Raw genomic sequence first — 21,151 nt, 5'->3', positions numbered from 1 at the left:
CAAATTTTACATAGTCTAGCAGCAGCCGCGGTAGACAATAATAGGGATATCAAGGTTATAGGTAGAACGGTCGTTGATGCCTTAAGGAGACATCTCCGTAGACACGCCCATTGATGCGACGTCGTATGTATTTTTTTTTCGTTGTTGTTAGATAGGTACATATAGGAAAAAAGCTTTGAGCAATCAACTTGGCCGCTTTCACATTGAAGAAGCTATAAACTACCTAACCGGTTAAAGGAATGATATAAATACTCGGCATATCCGATGTTATAGTGTACCATTCCTCCGGAAGTTAGAATCGCTAGCACCATAGGTACCTAATGTTCGTAGGTTCGCACCTACCTACACAGGTAGAATGATGTAGGTATAGTGCGTAGGTACTTGCCCTTATCGGTAATAAGAGCGTTAGGTAGGTAGTTCCCGTCCTTGGCAGGTAAGGTAAGGTACAACACCATGTGCACGCATGGTTCAGTGTACCCGAGTTGGAACACCGATGGGTGTTTCCCCTTGATGCTTGTATTACTTTGCTAGGGTATTAAATCTTTAGCAAAAATAAACCGAATCCTAGAACCTCCAACGCTTATCACTTATCATTCCAGTCCCTACTTCTTAGCATGTTGCATTGCATTTGTACTACCAACGTGCAACAGCTCTTAATTCGATTAGATCGCCTTGGAGGGAAAAAACTCCCAATCATTCAACTATATTCGAGGTCACGCCCCAACGTGCAGGTATAGACGTATCCTTCGGGGAGTTGGTACATGTCGGATTCGCTATCGAGGTTATCATCAAAGTCTTACGAATATTCGCCTTTTAGTATGTAGGTATGTGCGACTCGAACATGGGCGTCATGATATCGCAAAATTAGCGGCATGTGTGCACGTTCATTTATATACACTTAGTGTGTGTGTGTGTGTTCTGCACGTTATATTGCTCAATGTTACCCCCACATACAACTGGTATTGCCCCGAGTAATGCTGAAAACCTTGAGCTGCTAGGTATTGTTCAGCATAGACAATACTATGCGCATGCGACTCTAGAAGCATACGATTGGGCCCCAGCTGTATAGAACCGTGAACGACATATGCCGTGCTATTCTTGGGCTGGCTATTCAGGTCTAATGTCCGTTATATTTTTGCGTTACCATACTCAGCGAAGGATCCCCTTAACTTAGCATCAATATTATTAAGTACGAATAAATAAAGCCGGTGAGTGCCCGTGTTACCAGGTGTCTCTGTTCACTTACACCATTTTCATGCGTTGCATCTGTCTGACGCTGATGCTCTTGATAGCGACCCTGGAAGTACAACCACCACTACCGTAGTGATATCAAAACGTATACATTGTCAGCTTCCTTTGACTCCTCGGAATTCAGAGCGGAGACTACCTAGTGGAACAACGCTCTTCACCGCCGGTCGCCCTCTATTGCAAACGGACGTCGGCTTTGATATTATTAATTGCATCCGATTAGGCAGTTTATATACATGTACCTTTGGCGTGGCGTCTGTATGTACAGGTATGTAATACTAAGGAATACACTTGCTGCAGCAAATGGAGCTCTGCTCTGTGGCGGCAAGTCGCTTACCTCTCTTATCGCATCACTCTATAGTGGGCTTACCGTCCCCTGTATCCGGGTCCCGGTTGTCCGTACCATACTATCATTGAAAAGGCTCATTTCGCATTTCGGCCCTTACGGCTACTCTTCGACCGTTATCCTAGCTCGAGCTACTGACCTGTTGGAATTTCTAGTAGCTGAAAGATCCTCCCAACCCCGGCACCAGAGCAGCGCCACATCCTTTTTGACCTGGCTACCTGTGTGGAACGTTTCATGCGTTACAAGCCTCAATAGGTTCCTTTCTATAATCTAGTATAGGAGACGCTTGGTATTTACTATTTGATGATGCTTATGTCATAAAGCTTCTACCATTCGGTGAGACCAGACTGGTGAGTAATTTCGGCATAGTCTGCTGACAGCCTAGGGCCAATCCTAGTCAAGCTTTACTCCTGACTTATACTAATATATAACCCAGGAATACCCAAAGCTCATCAGGGATGAAGTGCATGCTCGGTATTTGGTAGCTCTAAGAAATGCTTCCCGGTCAACCAGCCACTACGTCCGGACACCGTGGAGGCTCACGTCGGTCTCAGGTGACCCTCATCAGGGACCACCAGGTCAGTAGCTTACTACAGCATTCTATTATGTCCGGTTCGAGTCAGGAAATGGACATATTCATGAATATGACTTTTTGAGTTATATCGTAGCTCACTCATAATGGTTTCCTAAAGCCAACTGGATGAAAACATACTAACCTGAGTGACCTACAGGCCTGCATCCCCCTTACTAGGATACTCGGCGACAGTGACATTGTCGTTCTTCTCACGCCAGTCGTTCCGCCTGCCCAACTAGATGTTGGGGAAGACAACGACCCGTTTGAGCCATTAGGCCGAGCCTTGGCCGCGAGACATCCGTGGATTCGACATGTTCCGTACACCTCACGGAACGGGTTAACTAGCACACATGTCGGTTTTATCAAACGAGCCAAAGTTGTCATCTTCGTCATCTCAGGGCTTCCCTACACCGGCCAATCTTCGCAGGTTGAGATTGGCCTAATGGCGCGGAAGATAGGAGAGCAACGCCCGCAAATCATCATGGCATGCCAAAATATACACGACCTCGGCCTCATGGAAGCAAACTTCCCTACAATTGTCCAGCTGCCCGGATATTTACCTTCTGATTTGCAGGTTGCGGCTGCCGTTCTGTTTGGTGAAGCTACGGCTACGGGTACCGCGGGGCTAGATGTGCAGTCATTGATGATAGAGCCGAAATTCTGGCCTCCGGAGAGTTGGGATGCTCTTAATGTCGCCCCAGTACATGAGCTTTGGAATCAGTGTCTACCAGATCAGTTTCACCTGGAGAAATTCCCCCTACAGTCATTGCTCCAGCGGGATGGTTATGCGATGCATTTCCTCGTGAGACTCCCCGAGAACCGTGAAGTTATCGGGTTCTGTGCGACTTATACTACATTTGTCGATAGAGAAGGTGAGCGACTTATTGGGTCGTTGGCTATGATCATTGTTAAGCCAGCATATCGGCGGCGGGGGGTCGGGCTTAGCCTGTATGAGCACGCTCTCAAACAACTTAAAAGAATACGGGGAGTGGATCGGATTCAATTGGGTTCTACGTTCCCCCGCCTTCTAAGCGGTATTCCTGCCGCTTCTGCGTCTGAGGGCTGGTTTCGGAGGCGGGGTTGGCAAATGGATGGGCAGGCTCCAGGCCGTGGTCAAGATATTTGCGACTGGCTCTTGAGGATCGATGATTGGCCGAGCGGTGGATTATCAGCGCCTTCCTCCGGGCTGACTTTCCGACAGGGCACATTCGACGATTTCCCCTTGATCGCAGACTTCGTAGAAAAGGAGTCTGCTCACAAAGACTATACGGGTTGGTATGACCAATACGTGAATCTCGCTCAGGATGGTCGCATCAGTGATATTGTCCTAGGATGGGAACAATCCGAAATCATCGCTTCTGCATTAATATATACCCCGAATGAGGCTAGTTCATTGGCACAAGACCTTCCTTGGGCACGGACGATTGGATCTGATGTGGGGGGCGTAGCGTGCATCTGCATTGCAGGTTGGTAACAGTCAAAGCTCATCAAAACTGTTCGAAGATTCTCAACTAACCCGGACTTTAGACGGCAATGCGGCGATGACAATCAGTAAGGACACTGTTATGATTAGATTACTCGATGCTTGCGTCACCATACTCAAAGACCAAGGAATGAAACGCGTGTTTCTTGATGCTGTGAAAGGTGGTTATGAGGGGTTTCAGTCGATGGGTAAGTTCTGTCATCCAACCATGAGTATTCCCAATCTTAACATTCTACTTTTATAGGGTTCCAGAAGTGGGCTATATATAGAGATCTATGGAAATCGACATAAATATAACCTTGACGGCCGACTTTAAATACTGATTGATATGCCAGGGAACTTTTACGATGTGTGTGCAACCATTTCACGGCACGTCACGTCGTGTGCGGACTTTTTAGTTGCGCTCCAGCTTGGCAACTTTGTAAAGCTACTTCAATAAGCCCTTCGGTGGAGCGACCTTCGTCTGTACATGAACATGGCCACGAAATCAAAGCGGAATGAGAGCAGGGAGGCTTCCCTTATCGTGGAGTACTATGAGTCGAATTTCACTTTCAACTAAGGATGCCGAAGCAATTTGTACGGTGTTCTAACTCAGCTGTACAACGTTCGGCATTATAGGGGCTCTACTATTCTTATGAGACATGGCGTAGGAACTGATATGGGTTTGGAATCTTCAATAGGTCACGCGGAGTTGACATTGGATCAGCTATCAAGAATTACGCCAAAGGCTCTTCAGTTCATTTGGATAAGCACGATGACGATACGTACCAACGTGTTGATTTGTTCCCAGCACAGATGAAATCTCGACAAAGACTGGATAGTGCTGAGCAACTGACCGGTTCCAACAATCGACGAGGGACTTCTACGACGGAAAAAGTGCGTACCTAAGCAATCCGATTCATACTGGATAGCACCCTCTGGCAGTACTGCTTATTGGCTTAGCTGACGTTGAGTAACAACTGGAGTCATATGAGGATGACCTAGTGTTTAAAAGACTCGAACTTCGGGTTAATATTCGCTAATATCAATCTACTCCCGAGCCAGCGCATTCGGATTTAACCTCTCCAATTCAAAATCAAAATATTAAAAGCAGAATAGTCTGGCAATCCACATTGGTGTGCAGTGTAAATAGGGCGTTTCAACGGCGCCTTCAGCCTATCCAAGCAGCAAGGCGGGCTATAGCATTCAGCCCACCAAAGTTCGATGAACGAATCTAAGACATATCCCGTATTACTTCATAGTGTTGGGGTCCTTGATGACACCTCGACGCAAGCGGGGGTTTGTGGGGGCGGAATCCTTCGCGATCGCTGCCCAACTAAGTAGAATTGGTCCGACGACGACCTCGGCGGCTTCGAGATTCAAATTGATTATAACTCACTTCTGTAGTAGGTGAAAAAAGACTCAAGGAAAGCCAAGATGCGGGGGTCATAAGAAAGATGAACTTCAAATCGCAGGTCACGAAGACTCCCTCACGTTAATATGTTCCTATAGTATTCGAGAATCCGTCCAGAAGATACAATTCTTACAACTAAGACCTAATCATACGAAGCATCTTTATAAGCCGAGTATACTTCTATCACTTTCCCCCTTAACCCCTTCAGCAATCCACTCCACGATCGAAATTTGGTACTTGAAAAGGACTACCGCATTTCATTCGGTCGATGCTATTGTACTAGGAGCGGACGCGTAGATCAATGGTACCACCCTACAAGATCCGATAGTCTCTAATTTTTCGTGTTACCCCGAGCTAGCCAAGTCACTGTGCAGTCTTGGTGGGCAAATCGACATACGGAGAGCTTCAGATCAACGTACCATAGTGAGCCCAGAGATGTGTCACAACGCAGACCAGCTCAGATAAAAGTACCTCTACTGTATAGAAGGGTGCAATATCTATTGCGACTTCGTCCCGCACCAATGGTAAACTAGGATGTGTCGCACGAAAGCTGCGAGTTGCAATGCATTGGCTCGATATATGTAACCTCACACCTATGTGTACTTGCAAGTAAAGACTCCGCGAGGACGGGTTCGCCCATCTGACCTATCTGACACAGGGAATATAAGCGCAGCAAATCTTACTGCTTGAGCACTGCTTAAGCAGTTAGGTCTCGTAAACCCTTAATCCCGCGAAGTTGAAGGGGCAAAGGCTCAAAACAAGGCGTAAGTTGTGCTTCCGCCTTTCCACGCACATGAGTTGAACGTTGTCAGCATACGGTATAAATGTAGTTCCGATCGTTACCAATTCCAGCCACGCGGACTTGGTAGCCGAGCCGCCACGGGAGACATGCGTGTCTCGTTCCACGGTTCACGGTCTGAATATGGGCTAGCTACAAACAGCAACTATTTTACCATGTGTTAACTGGAAGATCTCGCGAGTAGGTGACACAGTCTTCTCCCTTGCTTACCTGCGGACTTCTATAACAATCAGCTAGATCAAATCCGATTCGAGATGCGAGTTTGACAAGACTACGCAGAGGTGTCCTAAAAGGCTATTCGATAATGACACCTTTAGCTACATGATTATAAACCATACGTGTTTAATCATCATGATGCGTACGACCACGGCAGCATGGAAGTATGATAACATGGGAGACTCGACGGCTCGGCTTGAATCTAAATTTGACAAAGTTGATCAACACATAACCAACACATAACCTAGCCCCGAAAACTTCCAACTCCGCCCGGGACATTTACCTTTTTATCTTACCGATTTGCCCTTATGCAACCCGGGTCTAGCGAGCGCTTCGAATATATATATTTCCGCCTCATAATGCCGGTACCTATAGTACGAACCAGGGTAACAAATCTCTCCACAGACAGTTTTTCTGGTAGGGCTTATCCCCATTGGTAAAAATGCATTTGTAGGAGTTTCGCGTCCACGTTCCTAACATTCCTAGCTCATTCAACTCTCAACTCTAAGCAAATCACCCATGGGGCCCTATAATTGTCCTACGTCAATACTTCATGCAATGTATGTATGGTTGGACAATGCCGCACCCCCTACCCACCCAGTCTCCTCAGATATTTTTCTCTTTCTCTCTCTCACATTCGTCTCTAAAGCGGTTGCGGGCCGAGAGACGCATAGTAAGCTAGGCCTTACGTCAAACAGCCTTAAAGGATCTAGCTTTTCCTTATTGGAAAGATGCTGACCGCCGTGGGTAAGGTTCTTGTTCTTGGTATTGCTTGGATCTTTTTAGCCCTATTCCAATCAGGTAATAAATATTCCGACGGGGGCGGGAACCCCAAAAGCAAGCCTAACATAATTCAATAACTCCAGTCTGTTACTACATATGTAAATCAGTAACTCTGTAACGCGCGCAGTACCGGTGTACTACATCAGGCCACTCGCGCATAGGATGGAACGAAACGAAACGAAACCATGTGGTCGATTGGCTGGTTGCCGCCATCACACCGGTCTTTTTATCCTTTCCCCTCGTTACTGATTACCTACCATCGTATACATAGTATACATATATCTTAGGTGTTGTCATGTAAGTCTGCCTTGTGTAACCATACTCGAATCCCCTTTTTTTTCCTTTCTCTTCCCTTGTGTGTCGTTGGTTCGTACTCGTCTCACATCTTACTGGCTTCCACAATTGTCATTGTGTGCCCCCGTCCTACCCCCCCTACACTACACGCCTATATTGGAATCTGAATACTTTGCTATCTACCTCCCTACTTAACCTACCTACCTATTTATTACCTTAGCCGCGGGAAATCCCCCCGTCTGTTTAACCCGGAGCGTGCAGGCAGCTTCGGTAACTCTTTACAGAAATTCCGAAGGCGCATGAAAGCGTCAGCATAGAGAAATGACATACCTAGTAAAAGGGCCTGGTAGTACAATACACACACAACATCCAAATGCCTGTTTGGGATACCCCTACCGCTTGTCCATTTCACTGCCACATGTACTACGTCAAACTTGTTCCATATCCGTTCGTAACCATCATACAAGCTTAAATAATCCCCTTTATTGCCTAGGAGGTAAGTAACAGGTTAAGCGTATTCCTGTGCTTCGTTGCATATACGGACTTATTTACCTACATCCTAGATAACTACCTGGTATTAACTACTTACCTTACCTTAGGTACTCAACATATAACTAACATCTTCTAGGAACATTGAACCTAGGACCTGGCATAACTACTACGCCCTACGCAATACATAAAACAACTTGCACAGCTGCATTGCAACTACGTAGGGTAGTAGAGCTAAGCTGCCGACGAACTAAAGAGGCAGCATTCCGGGCTCGAAACCTTGCGCATATCATTACAGGTAGATTATGGTTATGGTTATGGTTATGGTTATCCTGCTAACCCCCCCCCCCCTCCCCCCAACCCCCCAACCGCCCCCCTGGCGGTAGATCATAAAGACTAACGCACGCATGCGGTATAGCCCGTAAAGTCCTAACCGGCTTCTGCGGCTCTCACCTAAGCCTAACTACATAACCCCATCTCGTGCACACACACACACACATACATACATACCTTAGGTACCTACCAGACTGATGTGCGCTGCGCTGCGCCGTTGCTGCAGTTTGTAAGCCAGCCACCACGCACCCGTCGTAACCTCGTGCCATGTGTGCCCTTTCCCTTACCCTCCTCGCTCGCGCCTTTGTGTAACCAACCCCATACCATACCATCCTATCCTATCCTATCCTATCCCATGCCCCCCCATAATCGGGCGGACGAGGAAAGGGGAAGAAGAAAAAAAAAGGAGAGAGAACAAGCTACTCAGAATGGCATTTTATGCGACCTGCGCTTATTTCCCCGTTACAATTGCGATCAGTAATACCCGTCGCGACGACGCGAGGAGATCAGACTACCTAGCCTAGGGAGAAAAGAAGACGAGTCGAGTCACGAGAGACGAAAAATAAAAATAAAAATAAAAAATAAGACTGGATTGTTGTGGCGGCGTGCCTAACTTCTCTTTATAGTATCATATCACGAAATGAGTAGACTTTTTGATTTCCCTCCCCCATTAGCCCCCTACCCCTACCCCTACCCCTACCCTCACTCTCCCCCTTCCAATTCCCGTCCTATCCTTCCGTTACGCAAGTATCGTCGTCGGTATAGTCAGTACCAAAAACGTCACTATCGGATCTCGTACGTCCAGATAGTAGTAGTAGTAGTACCTAATAACGGGTTTACAGGACTTCGTAAACATAAGTAAGGTAGCCATGTACAATAAGCCATTCATTCCCGGCAGTAATATGTCCAGATGGAAGAGAAGAGCTTAATTTTTGTTTTCGAAACCAATCAAACAGAATACCTTGGGGAGATAAACAAGCAGAAATAGAAACAAGAAGAAAAAAAGAGGTAATATAAACATCAGTGGTATTCCCCCCTCCCTTAGCCTAGACGCCGTGCTTTTTCGTTGCTGTCATCTCGGAGAGAAGAAGACACTTCCCTGAAACCGTATAAAACCCCCTGCTTTTTTTCGTAGACAAAATCGTAGATGCGCGTAACTGATCCTTTCATTCATTCTTTCTGAATAGGCCACTTCGAGGTTAAAACAAAACCAAAAACTAGGCGGTGACGCAGCACAACGCAGCAGAAGCAGCGGCTACGCTGACCATTTAGAAAAGTCAACGCTATCAACTAGGGCGTCCACCCCGTTGACCGTCATGACCTCTGTGTTGTCCGTCGTAGCGGTCGACAGCATCGAAGAGCGGTGAGAGTTCTGCTCGCTCGAGACGGAGAAGAAGGTGGCTACAGACGATCGGCGAAGGCTGCTGAAGCTGTCGCGAACCGTGCTACCCGATCTCGCGGCCTCCAGTTGGGCAGCGGTGGTGCTGCCGAGCGAAGTCGTGTTACCGTGGCCGTGGCCTAGAGCAGTTCCCGGTGGCGAGGGCGGTCCCCCATGGCCCTGATGGGGCACCACCGACGTCTTCGGCCCGTACTTATCGCGGAGCCTCTTGATCTCCCTCAGCCGGTTGCGCCACGCAGAGACGTGCTCACCGCCCTCGCGGTGGGCCCACACCAGCGAGAAGACTGACGCGTTCAGTGCCAGGAGCCGGATGAAGTCGGGTAGAGCTCTCAGGCTGACGATCTTGGTCTCGGAAGCTGGTGAGATCTCGGGGAACCCAGGCTTGCTCATCACGCGGACTTTGTAGTACGATTCTGCCACGTCCTTCGGCGTTCTCTGCCTAGTAGCAACGAACGAGGCGCGAGATTCGGGCGTGATGACGATGTTGACGAAATTGAATTCCGATGGAAACGTGTCGAACTTGAAGGGCAAACCAGAGTCGTTGAAAATAATGTTGACGAAGTCGTTCCCGATATGGCGCTTCTTCAGGGTACACTGAGGATCGTGATCTAGATTTGTGGGCATCTGCGTGGTGACGTGGAACACAATTTCCGTCACCCTATCTCTCCAGCAGAACGTATACTGCCCATCCGTGTCATACTGCCTGTCTAGGCCTTGCGTATTGAACGTTGCGCCATTGAGTTTGGTCAAAGTGCCGAGGCCGTTGAGGAATTCCACGTAATCCCCGCTGCCAGAAATATTAGACAGAATTTCTGTCTCGTGTGTTTGGTTCTCTCCGATATATATTACACCGACCTTGTGGCCATCTACCGTCGAGTTGTGGTCGAACATCCTTATAGCTCTGTTAACCACGTCGTCATCAGGTAGTGGGATAGGGCGTGAAAGATCGTTTCCTTGCGGCATAGAGGATAAAAGTTGTACTAGCAGATGGTTGGGTAAAATGCTGTTTATAATCCCTATATGGCTGTCCCTCACGCTTTCACTTATAGGACGCTGATGTGCCGGAGGTGGTCGGAAGAGCTCCCGTATCGTATACGATGACGTTCCAGATGGCTGACGTTTGGTGATTTGTGCCCAACCCGTAGCCGTAGCCTGCTCAATCGTAACGATGCTATTTCCAATCAACCATCTCTTCTTAAGTATTTCCCCGAATCTGTCGGAAGTGAACAAAGGGTCCGCCGCGGATTCATCAACATCAGCATACGTGACCCTCTGGATGAAATCCATCGTAAGATGTGCTTGCTCGTCCGATGCTTGAGGCCCATCGACATCCATAAATAAGTTTCTTGCAATCCACCCAACGTGGTTTGTACGGTCTGGAAGCTTCAGAGCTAGGAACCAGAATACGATGACGTGATATGCTAGAGTATAGACATACTGAGGTAAATCATCTGAAGTATTTAGGTTAAATTGACCCTCGCCTGCGGCAGCTGCCGATGAGTCGCTGATTGAACTGATTCTATACGCCTGTTTTCTCCCTCTTACGTACTGTAGGTATCGGAAGCAAATTCCAAAGACAATGCGGTACTCGTCTTCCCGGAAATTGGCGTATAAGGAGGGTAACCTACTGAGACAAGCTAGAAACTCCAGAATGTGCATGGCGACATACGGTTGAGTGATGATCTGCGCCATCTTCTGAAGAATCGTGACTAGAGCCTTGCCCGTTGAGGAAGGGAGCTCGTGACAGCATATAGTAAGTGCGTGTATACAGCATCTCGCACTTCGTTCCCACGTTGCTATACCATGCACGAACGTGCGAACAATCTCGTCTTCTTCTGCCTTCTGGAAGTATTGGTGGTAACTGAGGATCATAGTCAAAGTATGGAAAAGACAGATGGCAACATCTGCTCGGCGCAATCCGAAAACACTTGGAGGTTCCTGGAAATTATTCATTTTGATCTGTTCACAAATCACCCGTCTCAATTCCTGGAGTTCTACTGTAGCATTCTGAAAAATAGCATGGTTGCTCAGCTGCGAGGGTAAGTGAACAAGGATAAAGCTGTAAACTTCCCAATCGCAGCTTTGCCGCACCAAGTTCAGTATTACCTCAAGCCATATCCTGGTTTCCAAAACCTTTACCTGTGACAAGCCACCTACTTCAGCAGCGTCATCAGAAGTGCTGCAGTAAAGTACCATGCTTGCAGCTTGAGATGGAGCTTCTGGCAAGGCATCCGTATCAGAGGCGATCCACAGCGGTTGGTACGCACTCGCAGCCATTTTGCTACCACTTCCTGACCTTAACGGATAACCCCGATCTTGCATCTGACCTTGCCCGAGGGATATACCGCGTGATGAGCGAGCAGACCCAGCAGCTTCACTTCGCGAGTTTCTCCCGGTATATGAAGCTTCCTCGGCGATTTTACGGATCATCGACTCCTCTGTTCGGTACAAGGACGTAGCCAGACTGTTCGTCTCGGTATGAGTAGTGACAAATATACGGTTAGCCCAATCGGCTCTTAAGCGGAATAGCAGCTGCATCGCAGTGATACGGGCATCTGTCTCGCTGGAGTTTGACTCGGCTACTGATATGAGAACACGGAATAACCGCACCGATTTGGTCGCATCATAGTTTAGAACTCGTAAGAATATTTGCACATAGCCCCGGACAACTACGTTAGATGGAGTTTGATTCACAGCTGACTTTATGTGTTGCGGAGTCGATGCCTGCTCCGGGGGAAGAGAAAGCGAGGAAGATATGGAACGTAGTCGATTGTTCCCTATTATACCTCGAAGCGTGTCGACAACGTAAGAGAAAAGGGAGAAGGGTGCCGTGCTAGCAACGCCAACGGCAAACGATACGATCTCTTGTAGTAATATAATATCGGTCTCTCCTGCTACATCTGCTAATAAGCGCTTCACTAATTCTGGAATGAAGTCTGGCTCGAACTGATCATTGATGAGCTCAATCATGTCGTAAACCTCTGTAAAGGCCTGTAAAGCGCGTAGACGAACGTCGGTTGATCGTTTTTTATCTGCTAAAAACGCATCTAATACTAGGCTCAAATTGGTCTCCCAAAGAGGATCGGAGGGCGAACAACATCGGAACTTCTTGAAATATTCAAGTACCAAGATTGCTCCAGAGTCGGGGAGAGCGCGGTGGATTTTAGTAAAGAAGAGAATACAATCTTGTCTTTGAATAAGAGTATTAGGTTGTTCCGGTTGTATGGCCTCTAGTTTCTGACTGTCGGCATCTCCTTGATCTAAAGACGCACTCTCTTGCTTTTGCGTAATAGCAGGGGATTCATCCAAGAGTATGCTCTCGAGCCGACGTATCAGCTTCATCAATTCTCGGGCCAGCATGCTCTCAGCAGAATCGCTCTCTTCTGGGGCCAGGAGTGATTCAATGGGATTCTCAGGTTTGGTAAGGGACTCGACAACAACCCCGGCACATGTGACCGCGACATCAAAAACAGGTGTCCAATCTTCATCAGCCAGCATATTGTTAATATTACCCTGGCTATCGCAGAATAGCGAATTCGTTAGCCGTAAAATATCGAGATGTATTTTCCAAGCAGACGTAGCATGGACCACTGTGGATAGGCCATCGACCAAAAGAGCATATGGAACTGCTGGATATCCTTTCTCGGAACTCTTCGACACAAGCTTAGTGAGCACTGATAATGCGCCCCTGACCTCACGAACAACCTCCTTTTTCTTATCCGCATTTTCCGGGAGACTTGCCAAAACATCAAGAAGTAACCTTACAGTAGTATGTCCATTGTGCGACCGGCATAGCATGCTCATGGTATGCCACGCATCTTTCTGTAGGCTGGGGACGAGACAATGTATAGAGCAGAGAATATGGACGCAGCTCTTTAATTTGTCCGCGGGAATCGCTCCAAAGGTCACAATAGCATCCATAATGCCAATACACGCCTGCAGATCCTCTTCAACACTGGTGTTCATGCAGATATCTAGTAATTTGTCGATCAAAACTTCGGCAGCATCATCATCGGCGACGTTGAAATTGAACTTGATTACGTCGGTAATGAAACTGAACAGGTCCGTAAAGTTTCTATCTTCACCGGTCACTAACGCCTTCCCCTTCATCCGTGACCCTTGTTTCTTCGCGGCGCCTCTTGCCGCCCGTACTGCCTCGAATGCTTCCTCGAGCCACCTAGACAATAATGGGAACACATCGTAATCGAAACCGGACAGATTTCGGGCATGGTTCGTTAAATCGACAAGAGCAGCAAGTTGTAAATGGAAATCTTCCGGATTAGCCTCGGCGGATATAGTCTGGAAGTACTCGTTGCGCTCCAAGTCAGTAGAAGAGGTATGCTTAACACATTCCCTCAGAAGTTCCCAGCCGGAATATCGAACCGCCTTAGGATTGGTAGGATCGACCAGATCTTTAGCTGCGTACCAAATATCCAACACTGGACTTAAGGGATAATCTGCAACAGTATGGCGCAATGCATCAGCTGCTGCGACTCGCTGGGTCATCGATCCATTCTTCAACAACTCAAACGATTCAGCATGCTGGGATGGTATGCCGCGGAGGATGTTTGGTGTAGCGCTGAGACGTTCGGCAATCTGCACGCTGATAGAGGGACCAGATGATTGTACGGGAGCCGGGGGAGATTTGGTCAGCTTAGCAGCACCGGCGAGACCTTTGAAGACGCTGGCGAGCCCACTACTGCCTTTGGTATCTTGAGGTGAGGAGCCGTCATCTCCAGGTGATGGTGACATATCTTCAGTCTGCCGTTCTTCACCGGCCTTCCGGCCCAGAAAAGCTATACGACGAAACATATTAGCTGTGGGAGTATAGCTTCATGGTCGAATGTAGTCGAAGATAAACAGTACCCGTGTTCAGTAGTACGGGACAAGTTTCCAGGAGCGATTACGGAAGACGGCATAGTAGGTACGCGCGGTAAGTGGGCAATCAAAAGATGTGGACTTACGAGCAAATCGGGTCTTGCATAAGGGTGGGAAGGGGAAAAGAGAATCAAAAGGTGATACGAAGAGCCAATATAAATTTCAAGCGTCCCTCTCAAGTGCGGGATTCCGACCGAACACAAACGCGTGACTCGTCCTCGTTTAGAAATTGGCCCAGCTTGGTGGCTTGGTAGCTTGGTAGCTCGTAATATTACAGGCTTAATTCCTCTACACCCTCTTTCTTCCTGGCCACTACCGAATAAGTCGTGAAGAGGGCGGTGGTATCGGCGGCGGCGGTAGAAACAAACGGTTTCGGTGGGCTCTAGTTTGTGTTCGTTTGGATGGTGGAACGTGGTAGTACATTGGGGAGACACAGGCGGGATTCAAGCTTTTTCGATGTCGGCTTCGGGGGGAGATGCAGTCGATACCTATGCAGTTGTTGATTGAGCAAACAGGCTACATGGGCTATGTATAGGTATGGTGGCTATGGTACTACGAAGTATGGGCTACATAAGAAGAAGATTTTGGTAGTCTGGTAGTCTGGTAGTGAAGATTGGGGGACCTTTTGGGGGGATCTTGGGGAACTTTGAATGTCGTTCTTTACAAAAGATTTCTCCACAATATAAACCCTTTTAGTTCTCCTGCAGCTTCCGCGCCATCTCTTTCTCCGTTTTAACCAATCCTTATCCCTGCTTATTCCTAGCTGTGGCTCAGATGATGCAAGCTGAGGTGACTAATCTTCTCACCTTCCAGCTTCCGTTAGTTAGGTAACCACATAGTAAATCCCCACTACTCTTTTAGTTCAATATCCTATTTTAATAAATATTTAGAGGTACCTATCGAGATGTCGAGATATCAGAATAATGCAAACAAATCTCCTTAAATAAACACCTTCAAATAATATCACCGCATTGTAGCAAAAGGCCATATGACAGGTACCTATCTACTATTTTTGTCATTTATTTTGCCCCGGGCCGAGATAGGCTTACCCCCGGAACTGAACTTTTTGTCTCATCTACCTCAAGTATGTAGGCCACCAACTATGGCGGCAGGGTGTATGCCTGTGATACGCCAAAGACCAAGATCCTTTGAGAATAACCTTACAAATCCTTTTTTCAAACGGCCCTGAGACGCTCATTTCTCACATGGCCATCCGTCCATTATGTCATTTACTTTTACTCTACCTAATCCCAGCTGCCCGATCTAGCTTACGTAGATTGCCATTGCTTGTCTTCCCTCCTCCGTAAGCCTCGCCTGCAAATACTGGGCGATCGCGCCATTGTGTCGAGCATTAGCCTCGGTCAGGTATTGCCGCACCCAAACCGTGATGTCCTGGATCTCGGGGTAATCATCTCGAGCAGACTTTTTGCATGTATTGAGAGCGGTGAAACCTAGGCCGAAGCCGATGTCGTCTACGTCCGCCTCATTAACTACATCATCCCCAACGCCTCCTGTTACCTTGGGTGGATTTAGGAGCAACTTCAGCATCGCTTCGCATGTGAATCGCCACCCCTTGAGGTAACGTTGGGCAAAAGCAGCGCTATCTCCCATTGACTTGGCGAATGAGATAACGGCGAGTTTGCGGTCGATCGGGCGCACAAGCAATTCCGAGCTTGGGAGAATGATGCTAAGGTAGATCTGAGTGAATAGATTGTTCTGAATCAGGTCTACTTGGCTGACGAAGAAATCTGTGCCTAAGCCTGCTTCCACTCTGGCTGATACTAGGTGATAGAATCGTACGAATCGAAGCTTGAATGAATCAGACGGGGCCTTTTGGAGCTTTGTGAAAAGAAGAGACAGGATTTCTTTAAAGTAAGGCTCCAAAGCATTTCTAAGGATAGGGTTAGCGGCGTACTACCGATTCTACTGGGCAAGACGTACCTCTCGATCGATATAGTAATTGACTCTAGCAAATCGAATGCGTTCTGCTCTGTCTTCTTGCCGGCAAGGAGAGTCTGGAAGATACCTAGAACCGACTGAATGTGGTTTTCTGCTACTATAGTGCGGGATGCTCTAGGTATTATGGCAGCTAATAATCTCGTGAGTGCTGGGACGGTTCCTCTCGTTTCCCAAAGCGTTGGCATCATCAGAGGTTGTACCAACGCCTGGTATTGGTTGGGAAGTGCGCCAGTTGGTTCGAGTTCCAGTAACTTAGCCCAGAGCTGAAACACATATGGCATGAACTCTAAAACGTAAATCGTTAGTATCGGGCATCCCAACATGAAGAACGTTCGGGCATACCGTTCACATCCTCCGTCACTATTGCGTTAAAAGGTGCCCATAGCCGCTCCTCCAGTTTTGACGTCCCACCAGACGAGCCGAAGCTACTTTGTTTAGCTGAAGCCCATAGGGGGGAATCTGAGGGTGAGGCTTACCTTACAACTGCACCTAGAGCTTCGAAGTGGTAATAGTAAAAGCGCGGGTTGCTCGGGTTAGCCTTGATGATATTTGTGATCCCAACTAGATGGTCTAGAACCATATCAACAAAATTTGAGATACCAGTGTTCATAACGATTAGTACCCGCATGATACAACGCATGAGGAACTCATTTTCTTGCATCTTTGCCGGCGAGTTCTCCTTCTCTACAAGCTTGAAGAGATGGTCAAGGAGATCTTTCGCGAAAGGCTCGATGTCAGCTCTGCCGAAAAAGCGAGCGCCAGAATCATCTGCTAAGTATAGAAGCCTCTCGACACAGATGGCTGCGTATGTATAGACGACGTAATTCGACGAGCCCATGTTCTGAATCAGGGGCTGGAACGCAGCCTGCCATTGCTCTTTGGTCAGTTGGCTTCGGAAGGTGTAGAGGTATTTAATTGCGTCGACCTTGGAGATTGGCTCGACACCCGCATCGGAAACAAGGTCATTAGCAATGTGCTGCTGGAAGAAGTCGACTACATTGACCAGCGAATTGACCGTCCTGACGCCATGTGCTGCAGTCACTGCTCCTTTGGCGGCGATCGATAAGAACAGTGAGATGGCCGTATCCTTGTCCTTCCAGTTCGTCTTGCCTTGCTCCAGATAATGGTTAATATATCTTCCTGCAACATTAGTGACCAATTGCTCGAAGTTGCCTTGAAGCTGTCTTAGGAAGTCGGTAGCTGCTCTTCGTCGTGAATCTGTGTCTGACCCTTCAAGGTCGCGACGGATAAACTCGATAGGTTCATCCTCAAATAGTTCAATATCGGACTCTCTCAGCGCAACATTGGGTAGCACCACCTTTTCTACAACTTGACCCAAAACGGATTCGTCGTTGAAAGCTAGGGAGTGCCGTGGGTTTGCAGCAATTGCCGTCAGGAAATGTAGCGCTTTGCTGACAAGATTATCGTACTTGGTCTCGGGTCCAATCGCGGAGAGCAAGTTCCAGGCGCTATTAATAAAAACTTGCGTGTATCGACCGAAATCGTCGTCAAATTTCGTGACGTAGAGCTGCAAAAGTTCGCAGATATCGGCCTTGACTATTTCAACTACGCCAGCTTCTGAATCATCGTCTGTCGCTAGCAGCGGGTTTTCGTAGGTCAAGTACTTGAGAAGTAGGGTCGATAGGTGTTCCAAATTCGATTCGAATTGGGGCGGCATATCCTGGCAGGATAGATCGTAAAATACTTTGATGAGCAGACTCAACGTGTCGAAGTAACCCTTCAGGACCTCCTTGTCGTTGGCATGAGCAGTGATCTGTTGGTCTGTAGCCTATCCTAGTATTAGCTGAAAGCAGCCCAGGAGCGACTAGCGGGGATGCGTCCTTACACTCAGAAGATTTAGGAATGGCACAGCGAATGTGTTCAGAACATGGTTGATCTCGGTGTACAGATCATCAGAGCGGTATAGCGGCCGCCACCTAACGAAGATAGAGTGTGCGACTTCCAGCACACCATTGTTGACCTTGAAGTTATCAGGCGAAAAGCGTGATACGAGATCGGCAACAAGAGTATCCCATCGACTCCAGAAATCAGAGTCGGCAATTATACTGATAGCCTCACCTAACTGCGTTTGGATGGTGGAGGGACAAGCAATCATAAGCCCAATAAGCTCTTGCTTTATCGTGTTAACCTCCTCGATGGGAAGCTTGTAGTTGCCTTCTTCATCCTGAACGGCGTAGGGATTAGCATTAGACGTGTCGTGGTGTTGGATTGTGCCGCTTATAACAACATACCACATAGTTGTGTCGGATGTAGTTCTTGAAGCAAAGTGCTCCGGCGAGGCGGGTCTTGGGTTGAAGATTCTCGGTCGCTACTATCTTGAGCAGCTGTAGCGAAAACTGAGGCTTCTTTTCTTCATCCTTGAGCTTGTTCTCGGCTATTATCAATTTAAATGTTAGTTTGAAGGACAGTGGTCGCAGAGCGGGAATAGCGACAACTTATATGCGACACCATGGGGCGGGGCAGAAGAGCTCTCTTACGTACCTTTCTTATGCTTCACAGGGTCGAGAGTCGCATCCAACAGCTGGGCGATATAGCCCAGGTCCGAAGCCATGATGGCTGCTGCTCGTCGTGGCCGAAAGAGTTGGAATGCTAGAGTTGATGCGTGTATGTTTGCGTTTACGGTTAGGAAAAGTTGTTGGCGGGAGATTTGGATAATGTTAGGTTGCGCTTTGTACGTAGTGCATCTTTTAGTATTTAGCGTTAAGCCAATTACTATTTTTTTTTATTCTTTTATTGACATTTTACTGTTGCCTTGCAAGTGTTTGGCCGACGAGGCAACCATAACCACTAAGAAAGCTTGCTAGTGGTCTGTGCACAGGCAGTTTCTACGTACGGGATAAATGAAAGAGGGGCATAGTGGGGTTGATATGCTTAAATCAGCTACCTGCCCTTTGATAAGCCCAAAGCCCCACCATCATCATCATAGAGGTGCACAGCATAGAAGCTACGGGGTAGCTACGGTATAAAGATGATTTACACGTGACTTTCACCTTCTTTGTCCTAGACAACTTGTGCTCAATACACACTTTAAGCTTCCTGTGAGATTGCAAGCAAGTAAGAGCACAACTCTGTTAAACCCCGAAAACCCATTAGACTATTAATACAGCTAGAAGTTCCTTGTCCTAGACTCCTAGTTATCTCGGTAGTTTAAAAGTCTAACAAGAGCGTTTCTAGGACTTGCCCTCAATATACTCCCAAGAATCAAGCCGAAGCATATCCTCCTCATATATAACTTGTGCTTAGCTACCTTAAGGGGTAGCCTTCTTGTATCCTGACCTACGGTACCACAGCATCAGCGTATCAGAATATGTCGTTTAGAAATATACAACCTCTAGGATATGATTGTAGTTCTCGATGATTTCATCATGGAAAGGGGCATAAGTCCCGTTTAAAGTGAGCTCAGGTTGCTATAGCTAAATCGGACTCTTATCTTAGAGACTTAGAACAAAGGATGCCTCAAGTATATATAGTCACTAGCCTCCGTAGTTTAGATTTAGAGTCCATTGTATAATAGCGAAGCTTCTCCATGCTTTTTAGGTCCGTCTCGTGATGGATCTGATCCAATAAAAACTTAGATCGTGATGTATATTTAGGGATTATCTGAACAGTTCTGCTACTTGCGGATTGGTCTGCCAGCCCTTCCAAATAGATTATTTTCCAGAACACTGATATACTAAATTTCGTTAGTAAAATGATATTCCTTAATTCCGCTCTGCATTCAATATATTAGATAGCTACTTTTCGTTCTTATTTGCAGATTAGGTTTATTACTTAGCGATAACTTAACTAAAACAAGCTATTTTAATATTTTGCAAACACGAGTAAACTTTTATTGATACGATTACGTACATATAAAAATGGGCTTCGAATTTGTTGTTTTCATTGAAATGTTATAATACTTTGTGGAGGGAAGTAAACGAACTATGTTATTTTATTGGTAAAATTGGTGGTAGGTAGTACGTTAGTGTTCTAAAAAGTAATCTGTCTGGAAGGGCTGGCAATGTACTCCGTAAATAGCACAACTCTATATGAAACTTTTTTATTATGAAACGATTCCCAAGACTGAGAGGCTATTTTACCATTTAAAGTCCAGGACAGTTAACTAATACGTAGGTATATAGTGCTAACACTTACACGCTTTTTCATCATCGAGTGGTGCCACGGGTAGTCTATAACTTTGAAGAAGATAAGAAGGCTCACAGAACTAACACTAACCTAACAAAAACGCATTAATTGAAAATGTAAATTCTGGATTATACTTACCTACTTACCTTAAATGTATGTTAGTTTTACCTCGCAATGCCGCTCATAGCTATTATACTAGAATGTTAGCTGGGTAGTCTTTAAAATATCTAGGCTATCTCGAGCCCGAGCGTTAATAATTTCCTTAAGGAAAATCGTCCTATCGCATTCTTATTAATCGCTTATTAATTCTTTATCCAATACTTAGCAATTGCTCATTGATTTCCGAGGTTTGAGCGTGATAGGTTCCCTCGAAAAGTTTTTGGTTCTTTCGGAGACATAATATGCTCTTTCGGAAACATAATTATTAAAGTCTATTCATATTTATAGCTCATTGTACAGTATAGCTATACTTACCTTACATTAAGAGCGGAATCGGCGCGCAACTGAGGCAAATTAAGATAAATGAGGCCTCAACAATTGGTACATAAATAGATTTGGTATGCTTAAGAATAAAAACTATTCATCGTGATAAAGGGACTGCGCGTCCAACTTGGGGGCAAGAGAGATGACCGGGCGGCTTAAAGACTTCCTCCGTCCCGCCTGTTGGTTTTACTCGCACACCGAAGTAGCGTATCATTCGGCTCGTTGTTGAGCCGGTATTTAATCTTGTGTCCGGATCGTGGCGTCCAGTCGATGAAATATTACGGGCTTCCAAAATCCCGGGTTGACCAATAATTCTCTTTTATATCGT

General features: G+C 46.8%; 3 protein-coding genes across 3 annotated transcripts; 1 reads left to right on the top strand and 2 right to left on the bottom strand.

Moving 5' to 3' along the window:
- Positions 1–2,088: 2,088 nt before the first annotated feature.
- Positions 2,089–3,942, top strand: F4817DRAFT_360292 (uncharacterized protein; the record flags this gene model as incomplete). The annotated part of the gene is made up of 4 exons (XM_049306261.1): positions 2,089–2,172; positions 2,326–3,634; positions 3,696–3,839; positions 3,896–3,942. 4 exons carry the CDS (start codon positions 2,089–2,091, stop codon positions 3,940–3,942), a joined length of 1,584 nt encoding a protein of 527 aa, XP_049156788.1.
- A 5,202-nt stretch (positions 3,943–9,144) lies between these two features.
- Positions 9,145–14,344, bottom strand: F4817DRAFT_344691 (uncharacterized protein). The gene has a single exon (XM_049304190.1). The coding sequence runs from the start codon at positions 14,167–14,169 to the stop codon at positions 9,214–9,216; it is 4,956 nt and encodes a 1,651-aa protein (XP_049156787.1). The 5' UTR covers positions 14,170–14,344; the 3' UTR covers positions 9,145–9,213.
- A 713-nt stretch (positions 14,345–15,057) lies between these two features.
- Positions 15,058–19,026, bottom strand: F4817DRAFT_344689 (Cse1-domain-containing protein). The gene is made up of 7 exons (XM_049304189.1): positions 18,697–19,026; positions 18,447–18,589; positions 18,041–18,379; positions 16,671–17,983; positions 16,537–16,619; positions 16,177–16,480; positions 15,058–16,126 (listed from the first exon to the last, which is right to left on the bottom strand). Exons 1-7 carry the CDS (start codon positions 18,764–18,766, stop codon positions 15,499–15,501), a joined length of 2,880 nt encoding a protein of 959 aa, XP_049156786.1. The 5' UTR covers positions 18,767–19,026; the 3' UTR covers positions 15,058–15,498.
- Between the last annotated feature and the right edge of the window lie 2,125 nt (positions 19,027–21,151).

This window comes from Daldinia loculata (assembly GCF_022478755.1).
Source record: "Daldinia loculata strain CBS 113971 unplaced genomic scaffold F4817scaffold_43, whole genome shotgun sequence".
Classification (NCBI taxonomy): Eukaryota; Fungi; Ascomycota; class Sordariomycetes; order Xylariales; family Hypoxylaceae; genus Daldinia; species Daldinia loculata.
The sequence above is the reverse complement of the archived record's forward strand: the minus strand, read 5'-3'. Positions and strand labels throughout refer to the sequence as shown.